Source organism: Eretmochelys imbricata, chromosome 5 (assembly GCF_965152235.1).
Source record: "Eretmochelys imbricata isolate rEreImb1 chromosome 5, rEreImb1.hap1, whole genome shotgun sequence".
NCBI lineage: Eukaryota > Metazoa > Chordata > Testudines > Cheloniidae > Eretmochelys > Eretmochelys imbricata.
This window is the reverse complement of record NC_135576.1, coordinates 113,135,681-113,158,304: the sequence shown is the minus strand read 5'-3', so window position 1 is coordinate 113,158,304 and position 22,624 is coordinate 113,135,681. Positions and strand designations below refer to the sequence as shown.

At 40.6% G+C, this 22,624-nt stretch overlaps 1 protein-coding gene across 1 annotated transcript in view; it reads right to left on the bottom strand.

The window, feature by feature from the left end:
• Positions 1 to 2,523: 2,523 nt before the first annotated feature.
• Positions 2,524 to 22,624, bottom strand: part of MTAP (methylthioadenosine phosphorylase) — a 56,208-nt gene continuing 36,107 nt past the window's right edge. Inside the window, exons 5-8 of the mRNA XM_077817715.1 lie at positions 19,826 to 19,928; positions 14,870 to 15,109; positions 10,315 to 10,437; positions 2,524 to 3,914 (exon numbers count right to left, since the gene is read on the bottom strand). Of these exons, the coding sequence (XP_077673841.1) occupies positions 3,876 to 3,914; positions 10,315 to 10,437; positions 14,870 to 15,109; positions 19,826 to 19,928 (505 nt within the window). The 3' untranslated portion in view covers positions 2,524 to 3,875. The remainder of the gene's footprint in view (positions 3,915 to 10,314; positions 10,438 to 14,869; positions 15,110 to 19,825; positions 19,929 to 22,624) is intronic.

The window sequence follows — 22,624 nt, the reverse complement described above, 5'->3', positions numbered from 1 at the left end:
TGACTAATTAGTGATTCTGCTCACAAACCAAGTTCCAGAGCTATATGAAATCTGCTACTTTCAGTTTGCAAAGCTTTCCAAACCAAGGCCAGCTGGCTCAGTTTGCCTGGGTTCACACCCCAGGAGATTTGTGAGGCACTCTCTGGTCCAAAGAGCTCACAATCTAAGTAGGCAAGACAAGTGGCCAGGAGACGTGGCATTCCCATTTTACAGATGGGGAACAGAGGGAGAGAGATTAAATTACTTGCCCAAGGGTCACACTGTGAATTCATGATAGTGCTAGGGATTGAACCCACATCTCCCAAACTCTACTCCAGAGCCTTAATGACGCTACCATTCTTCCTTTCTAATTTCATACATTAATTTTGAGACACGCAAATTTCATCCTCGCCCTTGCTCCTCACAGGCTGTGTTTCCTACCTAAGATAGGGGTATGAGGCCTTGCTCAATGTTAACGGTTGTGAAGTGCATGAAATTATTAGCACCAGTCATAAGAAGAACTCAATCTTCTGGCTTCCAGTTTAGTGTACCTCTACTTGGCCAAAGGGTCTTTTGTTGGCATAGCAGAAGCAGCACATCTTTTCTTATACCAAGGGGTGCCTGGGGGGATCCATGCTGCCTGCGTCCCATCCAAGTCAGTTGGGTGGCTGCTTCAAAACAGTGCAGTAGGCTCAGTGACTCGGGGAAGTATGTACAATGCAGAAAGACTGTTCAGAGGATATAGGCACAAGCCTTGAACATGTTTTTTTGCACATGTGCAAATAGAAATTTTCTGTGGTTTGTAACTCAGTCAGATCGAGACAGACTTCTATGGGGACAGCAAAACGTTTTCTGACCACTGGATTATCCCTCTGTCAAATTTCAAGTTCTGGATCCAAACTTCTGAGGTGCTACAGCTCTACAAAACTGGTCTGAAAATATGTAGAACTGGCAAAACCACCTTTTTTCCCCCACAAGCTTTTTCTCAAAATGGTTGCCCTGTGTTTTTGGATGGGGGGGACTCCATCTAAGGCAGACACCGAACATGGAAAATTTCAGTCCAAAAACTTTGATTTGCAAAGTTGTATTGCTTTTACAAATGGGGATTTAAAACAAAGTTTTAGGCAACCTTTAGACAGGATGCATTACCAGTACCTGCCCTCCTTTTTTACTCTGCCCGAAGGAATAAAAACAAAAACAATTCCTGACAGAAGCAAATTATTTTTTAAAATGACAATATAACTCCATAAAACCATTTTCAATGTGTGTTTTCTCTGTAGTATTGGAGTACTAAATTCACAACTCCAATAGCCATAGCAGATCAGACCACTGGAGCATTTAACCCAACGTCATGTCTCTGGCAGCAGCTGTACAGAATGCAGCAGGAGAGGGCTTAGAAATGTCAAGGAATGGATTTAAGTGGTGCAGGAGGCCTACGACAGGCTCTCCTTTTTTAGGTACATTCCAGCATCTATGATTAAATCCATCTGGAATTCCTTTCTGTTTTGAATAGATTTTACTAACACAAATGACTTTGCGTTATTGGCAAATTTCACTAATAGATGTCCACTTTCTTCTGCAAGGCCCCAAGTGTGGTTCCACCTGCAGAATTCTCAAACCAGGAACAGGGTCCAAACCAAAAACACAGCACTGGGGCCAGTTCTGAACTGAAGATCCACCCTTTACTACAATTATTCTCTATTGCTTCATCCATTTTAAATTCATGCCAGGCCTTTCCCACAACAATCAGGATTATTTGTCTTAATATCTTATGGAGGACCTTACTAAAAAGTTCTGGAAAATGTTAATGATGGTGTCCACCTGGTCACCTTCATCTAGTTATTCACTTTTTCAAAGAACTCTGGTTGTAGTAATGATGACTGATGCAAAAAAGTAGAACTAAATTATCTTCTGACATCTAAATTTCTCTCCTAACCTTAGTGGTCTCAAGGGCCTACAGTGAGACACACATGGAGACTACTTGCTTTTAATGTTTTTAGATTGTAAACCTCTTTGGGTAGCGATGTCTTCTTGTTCTGTGTTTATAAAGTGCCTAACACAATAGGATGCTGGTCTATGCTTGGAATTCCTAGGTTCTACTGCAATACAATAACAACAACAATTAAAATGTTTTAAAATACTTTAGCTTTAGTTTTTCTTCATGTAGGACTTCATTTTTATCTTAACAAATCGTGATAATTTGCCTTTTTCATTTCCAATCTTCTCACCTGGCCTGGTTTGTGTTTTCATCTGTATTGTTTGGGCAGGATTTCTACTTTCTGAAATATGTCTTTAAGATCTAAACTCATGTATATGTCCTTAAGATCTAAACTCATGTACTCTTCTGCTTAACTATGCAAGGTTTTGCATAGGTGTACACAAAAGTAGTACAATACATTCCCAGATCTTCAACTCCCATTTATACAGTGTTAGTGAATTACCGTATAGACTAATTCCATACTGATCCAGTATTTTTGAATTCAAACGGCTAAACTCAGTTATCTGAATAATTTCCAGAAAGAAAACAAAGCCATTCCCACACAATTTATAGAAGCAGGAGGTTACATTTGGTTTATTTATTAGACAAGCAGCAGCAGATTATTTTCTTGAAGGCAAACTGTATTCATTCTGCATATGCAGTAGAAGATGTAGAGTGCATGAATATATACATGGGATACAATCAACAGCAGATACATTCATCACTAACATAGCTGTAAATCAGAATAAAACTAAAGAAAAAGAATTCTGTAGACAAATGTAACAGAAAATGCTACCCCTGGGGTACAGAACAGACAGTGGCATCAGGCCAAAATGTTGTTCTAAATTTGTCACTTCAGTTTTAGTTAATTAGGGCCTGAGACAACTCCAATGAAGACAATGGAAGTCTTTCCAGTGACTGCAGTGGGCCCTGGATCAGATCCTTGATGGACATCATTCCTTCCGAAACTCAAGCAGCTCAAGCTAAAATTGAGAAACATAAGTTCATAAAGTTTCATGAGTCTAATTTTTTGAAGAGATTGAAATCCAGACTCCAATTTTGCAGGAATATTTATGTACCTGTAAATATATGTGCCTGCAATCAACTGCAGACACAAATCTGGATGTTTGTCTCCTGACTTACTCATGCAATCAAGTAAACATTTACAATGGTGACATTTGAACTCCAAATTATTGCTGCTGCAAAACAGCTGGCACAATTACTTATGGGGAAACAGTATGGCAGTAAAAGTGGACATGCTTTTAAAATTTGGGCTTAAGATGTCCAAGTCACAAACCCACAGAAAGCAATTTTTTTCATAAGAGAACAGTGAAAATCAATACAGGTAACATATATAAAAAAATATAAAAATACTGCAGTGTATTTTCTTAAGTAACCTATAGTCCTTCAGTTATATTTCTGTGATAAAAGATAGTTTGCTCTCAGAAAAAGGAGATAGCAAAGCAGCTAATAGCTCTGTCGTTTTAACTTTCTGAAGTCTTTATTTTTTTAAACTGATCAATAAGAGTACACAATCTAAACCCTCCTCTTCTCTTGCCTTCTTCCAGGCCATGAATGAACAGCTATTATTGAGCAAAGGATGAATGAAGCACTTTCTCATCTGAAGTTTGTAAACAAGAACAGAAGTTCTAGGATCTTAAATATGATAATTTGTTATGGAATGCTTATCCCATTGCCCTACCAAGTCACACAGTCAATAAATTCCAAGGCTATTGGTAAGTTCTTCAACAGTCTTTAGCATGATACTTTACTAGCAGACAAGAAATAGACCAGAGCAACGTTTACTGTATTCTTTCATGCTAAACATCAAATTCCCAAAACATTGTAACTGTTAGATGTTCAAGACTGATCCTCTCCTTTCTTCTGAGCATCCAAACTTCAGAGCCCATCCATGCTTTTAATGTTTTGGTAACATGACTGAGCACTGCACAGTACACTGAAATACAAAATCAAAACAGTTGAATATACCCTATCCCAACACACACACACACACACACCCTTTACATTTTAAAGCATTCTCAACAGCAAACCATGCTGATTGCATGCAGATTAGAAACAGGTATGAATTCTCTTGATGTGTGCAGTAGCCCTGAAAAAAACCAGATCGTGAGACAAGGAGAACAGATCCTTTAACCTCCAACAATTGTGAACCTAGTACCCTGTAATTACAATTTTCCATACATACTAACTGGTGATTGTTGTTACAAATCAACTCCACAAAGTTCTAGATTAAAATTAATACTTAGCTTTAAAAACTAAAGTTAAGAAAAGTCCCATATTTGGGTACTTTAACTGTTTAAAAAGTAGCATCTTAGTCACACCCTTTGGATTTATAGAAATCTAAAAGTAAACTTAATCCTAAAATTCTGAAAATAACAAAAATGCTAAAAAAGAAAATGGGTTTTGCATGTTCCTTTAACTTATGTAAAAACCCCTGAGCATCAGAAAATTGAAAGTAATGAGAAACTATTGTTTTCCTTAAGATAGTATGCAGCAAATACAATGCTCATGACACTTAAGGACTGGCCTGGGCCAAGCTGAGTGTCCGAGTCTGAGAGATGTTGAGCACTCGCAATTTCCACTGAGTTTAATGGGAGAAGCTCGGCCCTTTTGGACCCCACTCCCTGATCCTGCAGTAAACCCTGCATGGAATCCCATTTCACACAAGTACTTTTAAGCACATAGACTTCATTGAGACCATTCCCATGAATATAGTTACTTCATGTACATACACTTTTGTTGGATCAGGGCCTCAAGAGTGTAGTGACTACACATGTCACTTAGGGTACAAGTAAACTCAGATTTAATAATAATAAAAAAAAAAGGTTAGCTAGGAAACACATTTTAAAGCCCTTCTGTAGACAGGGGCAAACTATATTTTAGCATGTGTTAACTGGTTAAGGAGATCCCTGAACTCTTACCTACTAACCACCTTGATCAGCCAACATGTTAAAATACAATTTGCCCTGTCTACATTAGGCCTTTGAAATGAATTATTTAAAACATCTAGGCAAATAAATGTTGTGGGATTTTTTGTTTGTTTGTTTTTTAAATGTATCAAAAGTCAGTGGGTCTCTGTATGGGGACTGGAGTCTGTCTGTGTGGCACTCACTGCAGAATTAAGGCCTTTGTGTGAACAGACTTCCCTACATGTGCTGTAGAAGGCAGTCTTAACATGAAATTTCCTTTCTATCCCAGTACTCAGCTACTCTCAACCCAAGACTGCTGGTTGTGCCACACTGTGTTAAACTGTGTTGTGTTTTTGTGTTGGGTCCAAACACCATCCCTGATCATCACCTAGCCCATGAGTTGAAATTCTGGTCAGCAAAGAGACTGAGTTTTTCTCTGTCCAATGTTTTCCCCAGTCAAATGACTAACAAAAGATAGAGGACATACTTTCAAGATAGAATAGCATAGTAACAAACTTAGACTACCTCATGGATATGCTAAATAAAGAGCAAGTCTAAACATGTATCAGTCAAAGGGCTATTCATGAGCTTTCACTTGCTAAACAAAACTATGTAGGGCTCTACATAGTTTACTTAGCTTTGTTACTAAAGTATCACAAACATAAGATCTGTTTTCAAATCAAATGAGTCTTCCATCACTTATGCAATTGATTCTGTGTTTGGGCTTACAAGTTAGTTAACATTTTTGGTATTTCCTGGTTGGTGGCACAAATGCAATGACATCAGCATGTACTGTTCTGGAAGCCTACAGGCATTCTATCCCATCTGTTCCTTAAAGGAGCAGCATTAGTACAACTGCTATGCCTTCAGAGAGGTTATTATTAATGATCATTTATGAAGGCTATGAAATACAGGGAGAGTCTGAAGCAGGGGTGACTCTTGGTTTGACTCAATACAACTTCGATAATATATAAAATTGACCTGTAGATGAGCTGTATGAAATGTTATTGTAGCCATGTTGGTCCCAGGATAGTAGAGAAATAAAATGGGTGAGGTATTATCTTTTATTGGACCAATTCCTGTGGGTGAGAGAGACAAGCTTTCAGGCTGAAGAAGAGCTTTGTGTACGCTCAAAAGCTTCTCTCTCTCACCAACGGAAGTTGGTCCAATGTTTCCTCACCTACCTTGTGTCTCTGTCGATGAGTTGACATTTAAAAAAAACAAACAAAAAAAACCTCAAAAAACCAAACCACCCACATGAAACGGTTAAAGCTCATTTTTATATCTCTGACCTCCAAACTAAGGTTCACTTTCTTTCTCACTGAAGAGAGGACAAGGGAGGGTGATCAGAAATATATCGGAGAGCAAAAGACAGGAGAACAGGCACGAGACGACAGGCAGGGTGAAAGATGCTATGCTGAAATCTTGTCACAGGAGTAAGAACATTTCACTCAACATCTCTGTTAAACACTGCAAAAACTTCTAATGGAGGAGGTTGCCCATGCAAACTTCAGCTGCAAGGTGTGGGGGCAGGGGAAGGAGAAAGAGGCAAATGCCTCCCTGAGTAAGTTTCCCCACCCACAGTAATGAGTAGAGGGAAGGAGAGTGGGTGAGGGGACGTGGTGTTACCAGTAGGGGTTGAGGGCAAAGGCTCTGACCCCAGTCTCATGTTTCCCAGAATTGCTGTTCATGGAAGCAAGCTTTTTACAGCAGTCCATCAGCACCCAGCTGCTGAAGCATGGAAGTGGTGATTGTTCTTTTACCTGTGTAGCAGGGCCCCAGAATACCAGCTGGGATCTGGCACGTGCTGCCACTTTGTTTTTAGTTCAAACAGGAAGAGAGGACAGGGTCAGAAAAACAAATTTAATCACAAAAACTGCTGACGTTTAAAGGGGGCAAACAAGAATTTACATGGAAGAAAGCTTTGCCTAGCTCCAAAGTGGGGGAGGGGATTTTTTAACTGTATGGTTCAATTATAACATAAACCCAGTGTATCTCTGTCCCTACTCCATCCCATAATTGTTTCTATCCCTATCTACAAACAATAAGGCCCAATCCCAAATCTTATTTACCACCATTCAGTGCTTCAAAAATCCTAGTCCTCCTCAGCAAAACCTAACAAACTGTCTAACCCTCAGCCTTTCCTACCACTTTCCCAAAGTGCCACAGGCCTGGCACAACTTCTAAACCTCCTAGCTTCCTTCCAGGACTCCAACCCAGCAATTCCTTAATTATTCACGTCAGGCAATTCCCTATTCCTGATCCCAGCCCCGTTAGCAGCTTCCAAGACCCTCATCCCAAATTCCAAAAGCTACTCCCAGTATCGTTTTCTCTACTCCTTAAACACTCAGACATGACCACAATCAACAAGGGAAGGACTGAAGCTTCATGACTCAGGGCACAGGGAACCTCAGCTCTCTCCAGCCAGCAGCACTGCCCCACCCTGATGTACAAACTGACAGGACAACCGCACAACTGACACTGAAGTACACAAAGGGTACATCTACACTGCCATTAGACACCCATGGCTGGCCCATGTCAGCTGACTCGGGCTCACAGGACTCGGGATAAGGGGGTAACCACCAAAATCAACCTTCTTTCCCCATCTCAATCCACAAAAATCATCCTTAGGGAAATAGACTCCATGGCTCTGGGACCCCAGACATCTACACCACAATTGAACAGTCCCCTAGCCTGAGCCAGCTGACATAGGCCAGCCATGGATGTTTAACTGCAATGTAGACATACCCAAGGTGGCCAAGTGACACGGCAAGACATGTGACTGTGAACTTGAAAACATCTGTGGGTCAAACAGAGGTCACTGGATCATTTTTAATTAAAACAAAACAAACCCAAAAAGCCAAAAACTTTAGAGTCCATTTCCCTGAGGATGATTTCTGTGAATTGGGAAGGGGGAAGAAGGTTGACTTTGCTGACTACCCCCCTCCTCTACCTGCTTCACAACTTCCCAAAGACTGCAGGAGGGTGAAGAGAGCTAGCTGGCCTCCCACACAAGTGTTGGGAGGAGGAGACAGCATTACAGGTAACTAAACTCCCCTCCCAGAAGACAGAAAAAGACAAAGCAATATTAGGGCTTATCAAGGCTGGAGCAGGGAAGAGGTGAGCCAGGGACCCATCTTATGGTTTTGTATTGTAGCCATGTGAACCTACCCTACGGTCAATTCAAAGCTTAAACTTGTTTAAGGATTCATGCTTGAGTTTTGCCTGAGACAGCGTGGTTTTGAATACATCAAAAACATAAGACTCACATCTCCTCCACTAATTGGCAGGGTGAATAAAAATCAATGATTTTTTTTTATTTAAATCAGATTTTTTTGATAAAATGCTTTTTGAGGAAAAAACCTATCTAAAGATAGTTTTAATTAAAATACATTATAGCTCAAAGATATTTCATCATGGAATAGGGATTATAAATTCTAATTCTATAGTATGAGATAATATGTTCATGTACTGTTTAAGAAAAGTGTTGTAAATGAGTTCCAATAATTCATGGATTAGGGACCCAATCTTATGGGGTTCTATAGATTATTTAGGTTAATCTTTCTATCTACCGAATGGGACAGTCTACAAGATACCATCAGAGATGCTTAGTTTTACAGTTCTCAGACTGTGGATTTGTTTCTCCAGAGGTAACATGCTTGTTAACAGCAAAAATGTTTTTAAATAAATAAATATATAGAGGTGAGAAATAACAGACCTCAACTCTATTGTCCCTCTGCAAATTTGTGTACACAGAGTCAATCCCTTACCTCTCTCTAAAAGTGCAAAGTTTCAAAAAGTTCAATGAATAGAAGATTGTTGGGGGTGGAATAGATCTGGACAAGGAGAAGAAGTCTGGAGATAAATGTGAGAAGGGAGGGACATAACTTTTTTGTTAAAATACTATATGTTTGCTGTTGAAGAAAAAAATCCAGAATACTTAACATTGTTGTTTTAGTTAAATAAAAACAGTTTAAATGTTTGTCTGGTGATGTTTTCCTCCTAATACAGCAGGGCAAGAATATCCTCCAAATATTAGTGATTAACATGTTGAATTGGAGATAGTTCACCTCCCAGTGACTTCATAAATATCTCCTTCAATTACCTTTGGTAAATGAAATAACTAAACTCATTTTCACTCATTTTCTGATATAGCTGTAAAACTAATCTGAAAAGTTTTCAAAATAAATCACTGTTTAAAAATGTATAGTGTGTACCTTCTAAAAATGAAACCTACATCTATCTCTGAGTTGTGAAGAATATGTATTAAGGTTATAACAACCAACAAGAATGCACTTTTATGTAGAAAACCACGATTAAATAGAGTCTTCCTGACTAGTGATTTAAATCAATTTGATTTAAATCAAATCCATATGAAAACACAGATTTTTAAAATAATAATTTTATTGGAACTTCAAATTTCAAGTGCTAAGGGAGGAGCACAGAGGGAGCCCTTAAAGTGCAGAGACATCAGCACTCACGGACTGGTCTTGTTTACTGTCCCCAGGCCTCCCTCCCTTAAACAGCACCACTCTCCCTAACACAGCCTCCTTCCCCAATACACAGCCCTTCATTCCTTCAGACTGCCACACATACCTGGCTTGCCTCTGCTGCCTGCCCTTCACAGCCCCACTCCGCCCTCTGTCCCCCTCAGCTCCTCTGACACTAGAAAGTAAGGGAGTCAAGAGGAGTCAGGAAGTGCCTGTGCATGAGGAAGGCATGGGGAGGAGTAGGAAAGAGATCAACATTTTAACATCTGAGACAAAGATTCTCTCCCCTAGGCAAAGGTATAAAGTGACTGGATGAAGCTGAGATGCGGAATTTGCATAAGCCAACCCTGTATGTTTTAAAAGTGTTGTCTGAAATTCTCTCTCCATAACACTTCAAAAAGGTATTTCCTTTTCAACCTAGCAATCCCCCTTTGTGCATCTACTGTCACAGCAGTGCCAGGGTGAATAGAATTCTGAACATCTACATTGTTCTCCTCGTGTTACCCACCGAACGACTTTCCTTTTGCAAACTCACAAGTGCAATTGGGTTTAATCTTCTCCATTTGGCTCACTATTATTTTGAGCTCTCCACGGAATAGAGATGTAGGTCTGTAATATGGAGACTCATGCAGATTTGTACTTTTCCTTGCTATAGGAGTACCACAGCTTTAATACATGTACTGCAGATGTCCCTCTACTTTTTGAAATACTTGTTGTAAAATTGAGGCTACCTGTTTGCAATAAAGCTTGTCAAACTCTGTAATGAACCTTTCTCCCCTGGTGACTTCCTTGCTTATTGCGACATTGTTGAATCACAAATTTTTTTAAATGGTGTTTTGAATGGCAGAATCGTGGGCATACACTTACACAGCATGCACTTCTTTCCTTCCCCTCTCCCCACAGTGCCCCCCAAAACCTGTTCAAATATTGTGCTTACTTTCATGTTATGCAGAGTTTCTGTCCAGTCCATGGAACCTATTTGAGGTATAGCAGTAAGAAGTATGCTTGTTGCCTTGTTTGCATTTTCTTTCAGAGTCTTTAAAACCTTATCCACTGAAACCTAGAAATACAATAAAAAATAATGATTTTCTCAAACTTGTTTGTAAAATAGATAATGTTGCACGAAACTCAACTCCTAATTAAGCAACACCCTACGTATCATCCCCCATCCAACTGTTTTAGCTCAGAACAGAACACATGAATAAAAACAAAAAATCCTCTATGCATTTTAAATTGAGATGACAACAAGCCACAGAGGAGATCTTTTTAAAGACTCAATAGTTTCTTTTTTTGTTACATTGTACAATGGGAGAGTGATTCTACAAAGTCCATACTCAAGATACCTCAATGAACTGTTCACCAGAGTAAGGACTGAAGGACTGGGGCATTGGTGTGGAAACGGTGACTTATGTTTACTCTAGCCATCTTATGCTTCATAACTATAATAATACTGAGCTGACACATCTGAGTAGAGTGAGACCTCTTGCCACAGAATGTTTGAAAATGTAAAAAAATTACTTTTTATACAAAGACAACCTTGGACAACCTGAGAAAGTGGCTATTAAGTTTTAACTGCAGGAAAAATTTCCACTGCTGTTCTCAGGATGACATTGGCAGCTTTAAATAAAATGCTGCAGTGAGGTAATTTTCACAGCATCAGTCAAAGCTTCAATGTTCTTTGTGAAGGTATAAGTTAGATTTTAGTGGGCCATCACTGGCTGAAATCTTACTGTATAATAATGGACACTGTAGGCACATAAATATTTTCAGTCTTCAAAAATTCAACTGAAGAATCTACAATATCCTGACTGTGTCTATCCCATTACATGCATTTTATGGGACTATCAATGCAGAAAGCAAGTGAAGTTCTCCGGGATCCATATCCTCGCTGCTGTTTGCCTGCATCTTTGTGACGCATCTGTGCACAGACAGATCAATATTGCAGAAAACTGATTCAATTTTAGAGACTAACCAATTTATTTGAGCATGAGCTTTCGTGAGCTACAGCTCACTTCATCGGATGCATACCGTGGAAACTGCAGCAGACTTTATATATACACAGAGAATATGAAACAATACCTCCTCCCACCCCACTGTCCTGCTGGTAATAGCTTATCTAAAGTGATCATCAGGTTAGGCCATTTCCAGCACAAATCCAGGTTTTCATTTGTGCAGGAAATGGCCTAACTTGATTATCATGCACATTGTGTAAAGAGTTGTCACTTTGGATGGGCTATCACCAGCAGGAGAGTGAATTTGTGTGGGGGGGTGGAGGGTGAGAAAACCTGGATTTGTGCTGGAAATGGCCTAACCTGATGATCACTTTAGATAAGCTATTACCAGCAGGACAGTGGGGTGGGAGGAGGTATTGTTTCATATTCTCTGTGTATATATAAAGTCTGCTGCAGTTTCCACGGTATGCATCCGATGAAGTGAGCTGTAGCTCACGAAAGCTCATGCTCAAATAAATTGGTTAGTCTCTAAGGTGCCACAAGTACTCCTTTTCTTTTTGCGAATACAGACTAACACGGCTGTTACTCTGAAACCTGATTCAATTTTGCAACTAACATGGTTCTTTCCAGATCAAAACTATGTTAAGATGGAGGTAGGGTTGAGAATGCATATAAGTAATGTAGGGTAAAATACACTACAGGGGTGTTGTAAATATCCCAAACACAAGCACTGCAAACCCAGAAAATTCAGAGTTAAGGTTAAAATTGAAAGAAATCCAAATATGTCAAAAGGTATGGAAATATACAGTTAAGGAACCAAAACAACCTTCTGTCTTGTAAAGGTATCATCCTGGAAAAAAAGAACCAAATCCATCTTTAAAAATCAGTTGCATTTAATCTGGGATTACATACACCATTTTGCATTTATCATAATTGTATCGTTATCTCAGGGCATCACTACAGGACAGCAATAAGGCTGTTTAGATACCTTACCTGTGTTGTAATTTTGTGAAGGCTACACTGTATTCTTCCTAGATAGCAAAGATATTGAATCCCAACTTAGAATCATAGAGTATCAGGGTTGGAAGGGACCTCAGGAGGTCACCTAGTCCAACCCCCTGCTCAAAGCAGGACCAATCCCCAATTTTTGCCCCAAATCCCTAAATAGCCCCCTAAAGGATTGAACTCACAAGGCTGGGTTTTGCAGGCCAATGCTCAAACCACTGAGCTATCCCTCCCCCCAGTGCTTCAAATGCAGTAAAACAAAGAACACTCCCCACAAACAAAAACTTAACTATTGAGCTTTGACCAGCACCTTCATAAATGGACTAAGAGTAAAATTCTGCTACTGATGCCCTCCCCATGATTTAAGTGGCAGCTGTGCACACACATCCAATAGAAGATCTGGCCCTAAATGTTGATTTTTCTTTCATAGATTTAGAATCATAGGGGTAGAAGGGACTGCAAGGGTCATCTAGATTCATAGATTCATAGATATTTAGGTCAGAAGGGACCATTATGATCATCTAGTTTGACCTCCTGCACAACGCAGGCCACAGAATTTCACCCACCACTCCTGCAAAAAACCTCTCACCTATGTCTGTGATATTGAAGTCCTCAAATCGTGGTTTAAAGACTTCAAGGAGCAGAGAATCCTCCAGCAAATGACTCGTGCCCCATGCTACAGAGGAAGGCGAAAAACCTCCAGGGCCTCTTCCAATCTGCCCTGGAGGAAAATTCCTTCCCGACCCCAAATATAGCGATCAGCTAAACCCTGAGCATATGGGCAAGATTCATCAGCCAGATACTACAGAAAATTCTTTCCTAGGTATCTCAGATCCCACCCCATCTAATGTCCCATCACAGGCCATTGGGCCTATTTACCATGAATATTTAATTACCAAAACCATGTTATCCCATCATACCATCTCCTCCATAAACTTATCTAGTTTAATCTTAAAGCCAGATTGATCTTTTGCCCCCACTGCTTCCCTTGGAAGGCTGTTCCAAAACTTCACTCCTCTGATGGTTAGAGACCTTCGTCTAATTTCTAGTCTAAATTTCCTGGTGGCCAGTTTATAACCATTTGTTCTTGTGTCCACATTGGTACTGAACTTAAATAATTCCTCTCCCTCTCCGGTATTTATCCCTCTGATATATTTATAGAGAGCAATCATATCTCCCCTCAACCTTCTTTTGGTTAGGCTAAACAAGCCAAGCTCCTTGAGTCTCCTTTCATAAGACAAGTTTTTCATTCCTTGGATCATCCTAGTAGCCCTTCTCTGTACCTGTTCCAGTTTGAATTCATCCTTCCTAAACATGGGAGACCAGAACTGCACACAGTATTCCAGGTGAGGTCTCACCAGTGCCTTGTATAACGGTACTAAAATCTCTTTATCCCTACTGGAAATACCTCTCCTGATGCATCCCAAGACCGCATTAGCTTTTTTCACGGCCATATCACATTGGCGGCTCATAGTCATTCTATGATCAACCAATACTCCAAGATCCTTCTCCTCCTCCATTACTTCTAGTGTAACCCCCTGCCAAGATTCAGGATTTGTTGTTTCTAAGTCATCCAAGCAGATCCTTTAAGGCCAGAAGGGACCACTGTAGTCATCTTGTCTGATTTCCTGCACAACACAGGCCACAGAAGTTCACCTATGTATTTTTCTATTTTCAACTACTGGTTGAACAGGATGGTCTCGTTTAAAAAGACAATGAATCTCAATTTAAAGACTACAAGTGATGGAGAATCCACCACATCTCTTGACATCGTGATTCCAATGTTTAATGACACTTGTTGTTAAAAAAAAAAAAAAAAGTGCCACATTTCCAGTTTGGAATTATTTAGTTTTCTGTATAAATTATTTTTTAAATACACTTGCTTTCAGGCCAAAACCAAAATGCCACCCAAAAGGTAGGAAAGATTTCATATAAACATAAAAAATATAGAACAAACAATTTTACAGTGTTGCTTTGACCATGTATTAACTAATATATACAACAGTCTGCATTTCTGCAAGTCCTACAGTTGATGCTGCCATTTTCTGTGATGACTAAGGTTCAACTGGCAAGCACCGTAAGCATTCTGCTGGTTAGTGGTTGTTCTTGAATATATTACATGAGAAAGAGGTATAAGAACTAAAAAGGATATGTTTTTTTGTGGAGAGCTCAAGAGACTTAGGACAAGGTCAGTTACAGAAAAATGATGTCACAACTGGCTTTATACACATACCCTGATTCACACAATAAGAGGTGAACAGTTTTATTCTGATAAGAGAACTTTTTAAAGGAAAAAGCAGGGATATTGGACTCAGTCCTGCTCTCACTAACACTTTTGTTATTTCAGAATGCCTCCAATGACTTCAACGGAGTGAATTAGGGTATAAACTGGTATAATTAAGAGCAGAATTTGTCTGGTATAAAAGGGCCTACTGTGATTTCTATCAAGAACTGTATAACTTTATGCACTTGCACTACATATAATTTGCCATAATCTAAAACAACAAGACCAAACAAAACAGAAGCTTCACTCACGGCTTCTTCATGCTCCTTCCAGCAGTCATAATCTGTTGCCATAGCAATACTTGCATAGCAGATTCCGGCTTCTCTTGCAAGAACCACCTCGGGAACTGTGGTCATGTTGATAACATCAGCCCCCCAGTTGCGAAACATCAAGCTTTCTGCCCGAGAACTGAAACGTGGCCCCTCAATGGTGATCATTGTCCCCTTTGAGTGGCACTTAATCCCATGCTTCTTGGCAATCTCCATAAGAACCTTCAAAAATATTATCACAGAAATAGCAAATTATTAATCACCTACGTGAAGCCAACTATTTCCTCATACAAGAGAAGTAAGTAAAGAACAAATATCTCTCTTTGGGGGGTACTATTGTCTCTCACCTGAATAACTTTCACACAATAAAGCTGTCTTTATACCAGTGGTGACCAAACTTATTGACCCTCAGAGCTGCATACGATGATCTTCAGAAGTTCGAGACCCACAAGACACTCACAACCTGCCCCGCGGGGTGGCCCCTGCCGGGGCTCAGGGCTTCATCCTTGCAGGGCGGTGCCTAGTTGAAGCCCCGAGCCCTGGTGCCTTCCCTACTCCCTCTCCCCTCCCTCGCCCCACCACCCTGCTGCAGGGCAGAAGCCCCGAACTCCTTCCCCCAGTCTGGTAGGTGGAGAACAGGTAGGATGCAGGGGGAAGGGGACACTCCACGAACCGCACTTTAACTGTAAAAGAGATGCATGCGGCTCGCCAGCCATCGTTTAGCCAGACCTGCTTTTTACTATGAATGTGAGCCTAATTTGACAACAAGTGTCAAACAAGAAAACCCACTCCCATTTCAGCTTCCTCTCTCAGGGCTGAAAACAAATAGTCCTACTGATGATGATAGGATCAACTGTGTTTTAACATCCATTGTCAGAAAGGAGGCTAAATACCTGGATGCCTGCTCTGCATTGCTGTAGTGGGTGTTGAACTCATCTGATCCAGATTATACCAGTGGGATTCTGTTTCCAGCACTGGGTGAGGAGGACAGGAAGCAAGTGTGTTTGATACCCAGGCCTTGCTTACAGTGAGACTTCTGGTCAGAACAAGTCTAAACAATGTGGTAGTGGAAATGCTGGTGGCCAGTTTACACGAACAATACCACCATTGCTCCCAAAGGTGGAGCTGAACTGATGATGGCAAGGGTGGGAAATTTTAAGAAAAGTCTAAGTATGTGGGCGAGGGAAACATGGTGGAAATCTGGAGAGAAATGTATTGATTTGGAGATGTGAGGGTTATACCTCTCTCTTAATTCCCACGCCAGTGGCTAAACTCTATGTGTTGACGTACACTAGATGTTGGTCATTAGTCTGTGCAATCCTGACCAGGAATATTATATCGCAGGGGTGGCCAAACTGTGGCTCCGGAGCCACATGCGGCTCCTCAGAAGTTAATATGCGGCTCCTTGTCTAGGCACCGAGTCTGGGGCTGGAGCTACAGGCGTCAACTTTCCAACGTGCTGGGAGTGCTCACTGCTCAACCCCTGGCTCTGCCACAGGCCCTGCCCCCACTCCACCCCTTCCTGTCCCCTCCCCTGAGCCTGCAATGCCCTCGCTCCTCCTCCCTTCCACCCCAGAGACTCCTGGACCCCACGAAACAGCTGATCAGGAGGTGCGGGGAGGGAGGGGGAGATGCTGATCGGTGGGGCTGCCAGTGGGTGGGAGGCACTGGGAGCTGGGGGAGCTGATGGGGGCTGCTGACGTATTACTGTGGCTCTTTAGCAATGTACATTGGTAAATTCTGGCTCCTTCTCAGGCTCAGGTTGGCCACCCCTGCTGTATCGGTTCACTTTTACTATTTGTAAATTGTTTCCAGTGAGTTCCAATCTCTGAACTAGTATCAACTGTCACAGTATTCCAAAATAGTTTCCTTTTATTATAACACAGAAAAGGATCATTCCTTTTTCATTCTGTATTTCAGGGCAACTTCTCTTAATTTAGTTTTTGGATTTACAGTTTATAAAAATTCTGGAAAGTTTATTTTCCTCTGATTTTTTGGTATATTTAGTTGTTAAAAAAAATCTACGAATTACATATCCCAGTTGTTCCATCCAGCCACAACACATTTATAGTTCTGGATTTTTGTATGGTTTTAATTATTACAATTGGGTTAGGGGAATTATACTAATATACACCTTTTGAGGGGTTCTGATGACATGCTAAGCTCCAGGACATAGATCAAACATATTATGATAAAATCAGAACTTGAAGAAAAATATCTGAATTGCAATAAAATTATCTATCTTTAACTTTATAATTTATCGATTTAACTGCAAAGAACCCTAGATTCATGATTTATCTATTTTTTTGTTTTGGAAACAGTGATGTGGTTCCATCAGTTATGACTGTGTGTGTGTAGAACTTCCCTTTTATTATTGCTGCTGTAAGAAGCAAAGGACTAACTTGAGTCACTGACAAATACTATTTTTGTTAATTATACAGAAACAATATCTATCTACAATGATGCAAAATGGGAAAAAGAGCTAACAGCTCAGCACTGATACTTGATATATTAAATGCTCTGGACATAGACTGAGTCACCTGCTTAGCACTCTATTGTTTTGTCTGCCTTGGAATGGTAACTGATAGCATGATGACTAAGTGGGTTGAAAGATTTTTAGAATTCTAATCTGACCATAATTTCTGTAAGTGATTCTGTGCTCTCTCTGTATATGCCATTATGCAACTTGCATTCTGCAGAGACTCTTAACATGAATCTCCTTCTTCATTTTCCCTCTGCTCAGATGGAAGAACATTCTGGCCCCACTGAAAAAAGGCATTTTTAACCATAAACAAGCTCTTCCCTAAAACAACAATACTGAAAAATACAGCAGCATTTCCTATTGTTAAAATAGCACAACCCTCCTCCAAACAACAGAAATCCCAAGGTACATACAATAAGACCAGCAATATTTAAAAAGGATAAGAATAGATTAGTCTCCAACCTTAAAAGTATTAAATATAGCCTGTTGTAATAATTGGGCCTACAAATTTACCATGATTGTGAGCTCAACTTTAAAAGTAAGTAAAAGTTCATAAGATGTCACAATAACCTATAATCACAAATGCTGATGGGAAAAGGTACAAAAGGGAGAAAGACTGAATTAGTCTAAATAAAAAGGCCTACTGATGTAACTCAAGGACTGTGTTAAGATCACGCTTGGTAAACAGGAGCAGCTGATGAGCAAAAGTTATTTTGTCCATCAATTAGGCCTAGTATCCAACATACTAGGGGATATCAGATACCAGGGGATGGGTTATTCCACCCATCACTTCCTTTTGGGGTCCTTAAAGAAAGAAACTTCGGGAGAGAAAAATTGACTAGCAAGCTTTACCATCATGGCTGCCACCCGCACTGTCTCCTGGACCCCAGACCTTCTTCATCCTAATCCTGAGAAATGTCCTGAGCAGACAGGGCTTGAGAGAGGCAGATGACATCGCCACTTCCACGAGTTCCGGCTGAATCCTGAACACCATCTCGAATGTGAGTAGGGTGACCAGATAGCAAGTGTAAAAAATCAGGACAGGGGGTGGGCGGTAACAGGTGCCAATATAAGAAAAAGCCCCCAAAATCGGGACTGTCTGGTCACCCTAGATGTGAGACCCCCATAAAATGCATCCTTTTCCCTTCCCTGCCTTATTTCTCCCTGTGCTATCTTCTTTCTTTTTCCTTCTGTCTAAGAAGAATCTGTCTTAGCTAGCCAAGACTACATATTTTACAACATTGCTATAAGCCTTTGACAGAAAGAGGCAGATAAAAGCTGAGTTTGCCCAGTCTCAGAGTGGCTAATAAGACAATGTGCTGGGACTGTGTTTTTCCAGCAGCGAGGTTGCACGTGAAAGTCAACACCAGAGACAGAAGCTGCACTTCTATCTTGGCTGTTTTTTCTCTCCCCTGTGTGTGTGTTTGTCTTGGTTTGTCTTCTTAGGAACCTGGATTGGACTTTAACAACATCATCAATAACAACAGCTCCAGCCCATTTCAACTAGCTTCTCTTTTCTTCAAAAAAAGGACAACTATTCCCATCTTTAATACCATCTAAAAGACTGTCAAACATGGGGGCTTTTCCTTATACAAACTCTTCAGTTAAAGGAAAAGGAAACAAGAAATGTTAAAATAAAAGCCTTATTTAACTACTTTACATTTCAAATGCTTTAATTCTTTTTCCTTCTTATCAAGCTTCTTATCTTGACTCAAAGCTTAAAAAGGATGTTTAATGGTGTGTTTGCCATGGTACTAAGCAGGCTAAAGTCTCTCTATACCAAACGCTGAACCTTGGTTAAAACTGTTTAATGACTGGGTTGTGTTAACCCCTTTAATTCTTTGGGCCCATATATTCCATCAAATGAAGACAACAAGCCTTCATCCTGCTATGCCACATGCTATACATGGGTAAAGCTGCTCAGACATTGTGTAAAAAAACAAGTGCCACATTGGTACCTTCTGTGACTGTTATGTTGTTATTATTAATTATTTGTATTGCAGTAGCACCGAGGAGCCCGAGTCATGGATCAGGACCCTACTGTGTTAGTACAGAACATACACAGTACAAAGAGGGTGCATGCCTCAATTTTCTCTCCCTTGTTTGCCCACAATGTCATTTTAATGGATTGGTAATTAATAATTTAGAAGCCTTTCATCCCCATGAAAGTCCCTGGGGAAATGCAGGTTGCCAAACGCTTTCTTAAACGAATGACTACACAATCGGCATTCTTTTCCCTGGAAGACAGAACTTGGTCTGCCTTTTTCATCATTAAACCACAAAATCTTTTATTTGCATGCCTAGCAAATTCTAATTTTATTTTTAATTTGGTCAAATGCTTGAGACACAGGACTAGAGGGGCGGAGACTGCACCTGGATTATGGAACCACTTAGTCGGTCTATAGCATGTCCAAACAGCTTTTAAATATTTGATTTTTCTTATGAAATCCACTAACCTCTCTGGTTTTGGTGCAAAATGGTTCAGCCATTGGAATATGACATACTCCTGGAAGATTGGAATAGCACCCATCGTAAAAAGTGTTATGTCTTTTGATAGTCCTGGAAAAAAAGAGCATATTTAGAGATAGAAGCAGCAGGAAATTCATGGATGCTGAATGATTAAGTTGTCAACTGATGGGGAAAGGGCATGAAAAATCATGTTAATAAACATCTCCAACACTATTCTTTACCTGTTTTGCCCTGATATACATCTTCTGAAATTGTGGTGGAAGGGAATGAAGTAGCAGTTCTAGCAGCATATTATCAGTTAATTACAGAACATTAAGTTCAGTCAAGTGGAATCTAAGTATGAATTACTTCTATAAAAAGATGACAATTAATTTTCAGTTCCTAACAAACTCCAGTTTGAATGACTCATAAATGTACCAAAAAAAAAAAAAAAAAGCAGTGGCAGTCACCTTACACTGAACAAATGGGCACTTTGGGGAACAAAACATGCACAAATTCAACCACAGCAATATTGAAATTAAAAGTCCTCCTCTTCTCAAAAGAATTATATCCATGTCCACAGCTTGAAACTGAAAGCAGACTTTTCCATTTGAAAAGGTGATCCCTACCTCCCTTCCTCCAGATGGGAAACTGCTTCCCTGCATGAAAGTAACCAAACAAACATGCAGCTCAACACAATGCAGAATTGTCCATCGCTAACAGAACATATTCTTTCCATTTTGCCATCTGTCAGAATTGTGACTAAGACATCATTACGCGCTCAATAGCGCTGAGTCACCCATTCAGTTAATTGGGTGGTGAAAATTCTCTGAAAACAAACCTTCCGAGAACCATTCCCCACTTAGTAAGAGGAAAAAAGACATTTGCCCTGTCATTTGACTTTTTAAGTTCAGGAGTTAGTTGACTTGAAAGGTTAACTTCACTTTAAGTAACTTTTTGTTCCACCTTAACTTGATTTCCCCCCTTTAGACAAGTGGTGGCAGTCATGCATACAGGCATGAGTATGTTAATATTATGTGTACCTAATACTGATCTGTTCTACATTGAAGAATAATTTATGCGTGCACAAGATAAGAATCAGAATACATCAAGCGTACCACTGTTTCGGCATGAGTGGTACTGAATCCCCCCCAAGATTTGGAGGGAGGGAGAGCTCAGTGGTTTGAGCATTGGCCGCTAAACCCAGGGTTGTGAGTTCAATCCTTGAGGGGACCATTGAGGGATCTGGGGCAAAAATTGGGGATTGGCCCTGCTTTGAGCAGGGGGTTGGACTAGATGACCTCCTGAGGTCCCTTCCAACCCGAATATTCTATGATTCTATATTCTATGATTTAACTTGAGCTTTCTGGTTTGGAAACAATTGTGCTACCATCTAAAGTTACTTCATGGCGTTGAGAAGAATGACCCAAAATAGACTGCAATGGGAGTTGTATATGAAGGCTGCATTGAGCTCTACACAAAAGAACTAAGTCTATGTAACTGTTTTTCTGTTCTAACGGCTGTGTCATTACGCAGTGGGAAGCTGCACATGAACATAAATGTGTGAGGGCAAGATACTGTTAGAATACTAAATATTCTGTATTCCCGAGGCACAACATACACAACAAGTGGTAACTATTTGCTACCGGAACCTGCTACAGCAATTCACTGCCAAAGGTATGGCACACACATGACTTGTCCCCCTACTGGAGTTTAACACTACTACTTTGCAGGTCTATAGTTCCTCCTACCTGAGGATCCCAAGGTGCTTCACAAATGCTAATGAATGTAAGGGTGTATCTGCACTACCCACGTTACAGCATGGCCGCAGCAGCACTGTGACGTGGGCAGTGTAGACATGCTTTACCATTGGGGGCGAGCTCTCCTGGCGATAAAAAAAAACCCACCCCGAACGAGTGGTGGTAGCTTCATCACCGGGAGCACAGAAATGGAGGCACAGGGAGCTGAGGTGACTGCCCCGTGTTCACACAGAATCAATGGCAGAGCGAAGAATGGAACACAGGTGTCCCAACACTCTCTCATGTGTCATGAACACAAGACCATTTTTCTTTAGCTTCTTTAATACTCTCTGCCGTTTGAGTGACCTGGTTCAGCTGTACTCTTTCAAAACATATGGGAGAGAGAGATAAAAGGAAGGGATAAGAGGGAAGGACACTTGCAATGGGATTTGTGTCCAAATCTCCTAGTAAGTTTTGAAAATCCGACTCATAGTTAAGTGTAAGATTCAGTCACAGAAGTCACAGATTCTGTGACTTTACTGGACCTCTGTGACTTCTTTGGCTTCAGCTGTCAGCAGCTGTAGCAGGGCCTGGAGCTGTGCACCCCACCCATGGCTGGAGCTGGGAGTGTGTGCTCCTAACCTGTGACTGCGGCTGGAGCCGGGCCTGTATGTTCCCCCCACTCCCTGTGGCTGTCGGCGTCCCTGCCCCGTGGCTTTGGCCAGGACTGTGGGGTTGGGGCTGCCAGTCCCTCTGTATGGGGCTCCAGCTGTCATTCCTCTCCAAACCCTCCTCCATGGTTATTTTTAGTAAAAATCAGAGACAGGTTATGGGCTCCTGTGAATTTTTGTTTATTGCCCTGACTTTTACTAAAAGTAACCATGAGAAAATCGTAACCTTACTCATAGTGCACAAAGTTGTAATAGATGTTTAGCATACATGCAAAATAGGCAGGCCCCTGCCCAAAGAATTCAAATAGGACAAATTACAAATAAAGGAAAATTACAGAGAAAAAGTGTGTGTGTGGGGGGGAAGGGCTACAACACAAAAAGATAGTTTTTAATATTT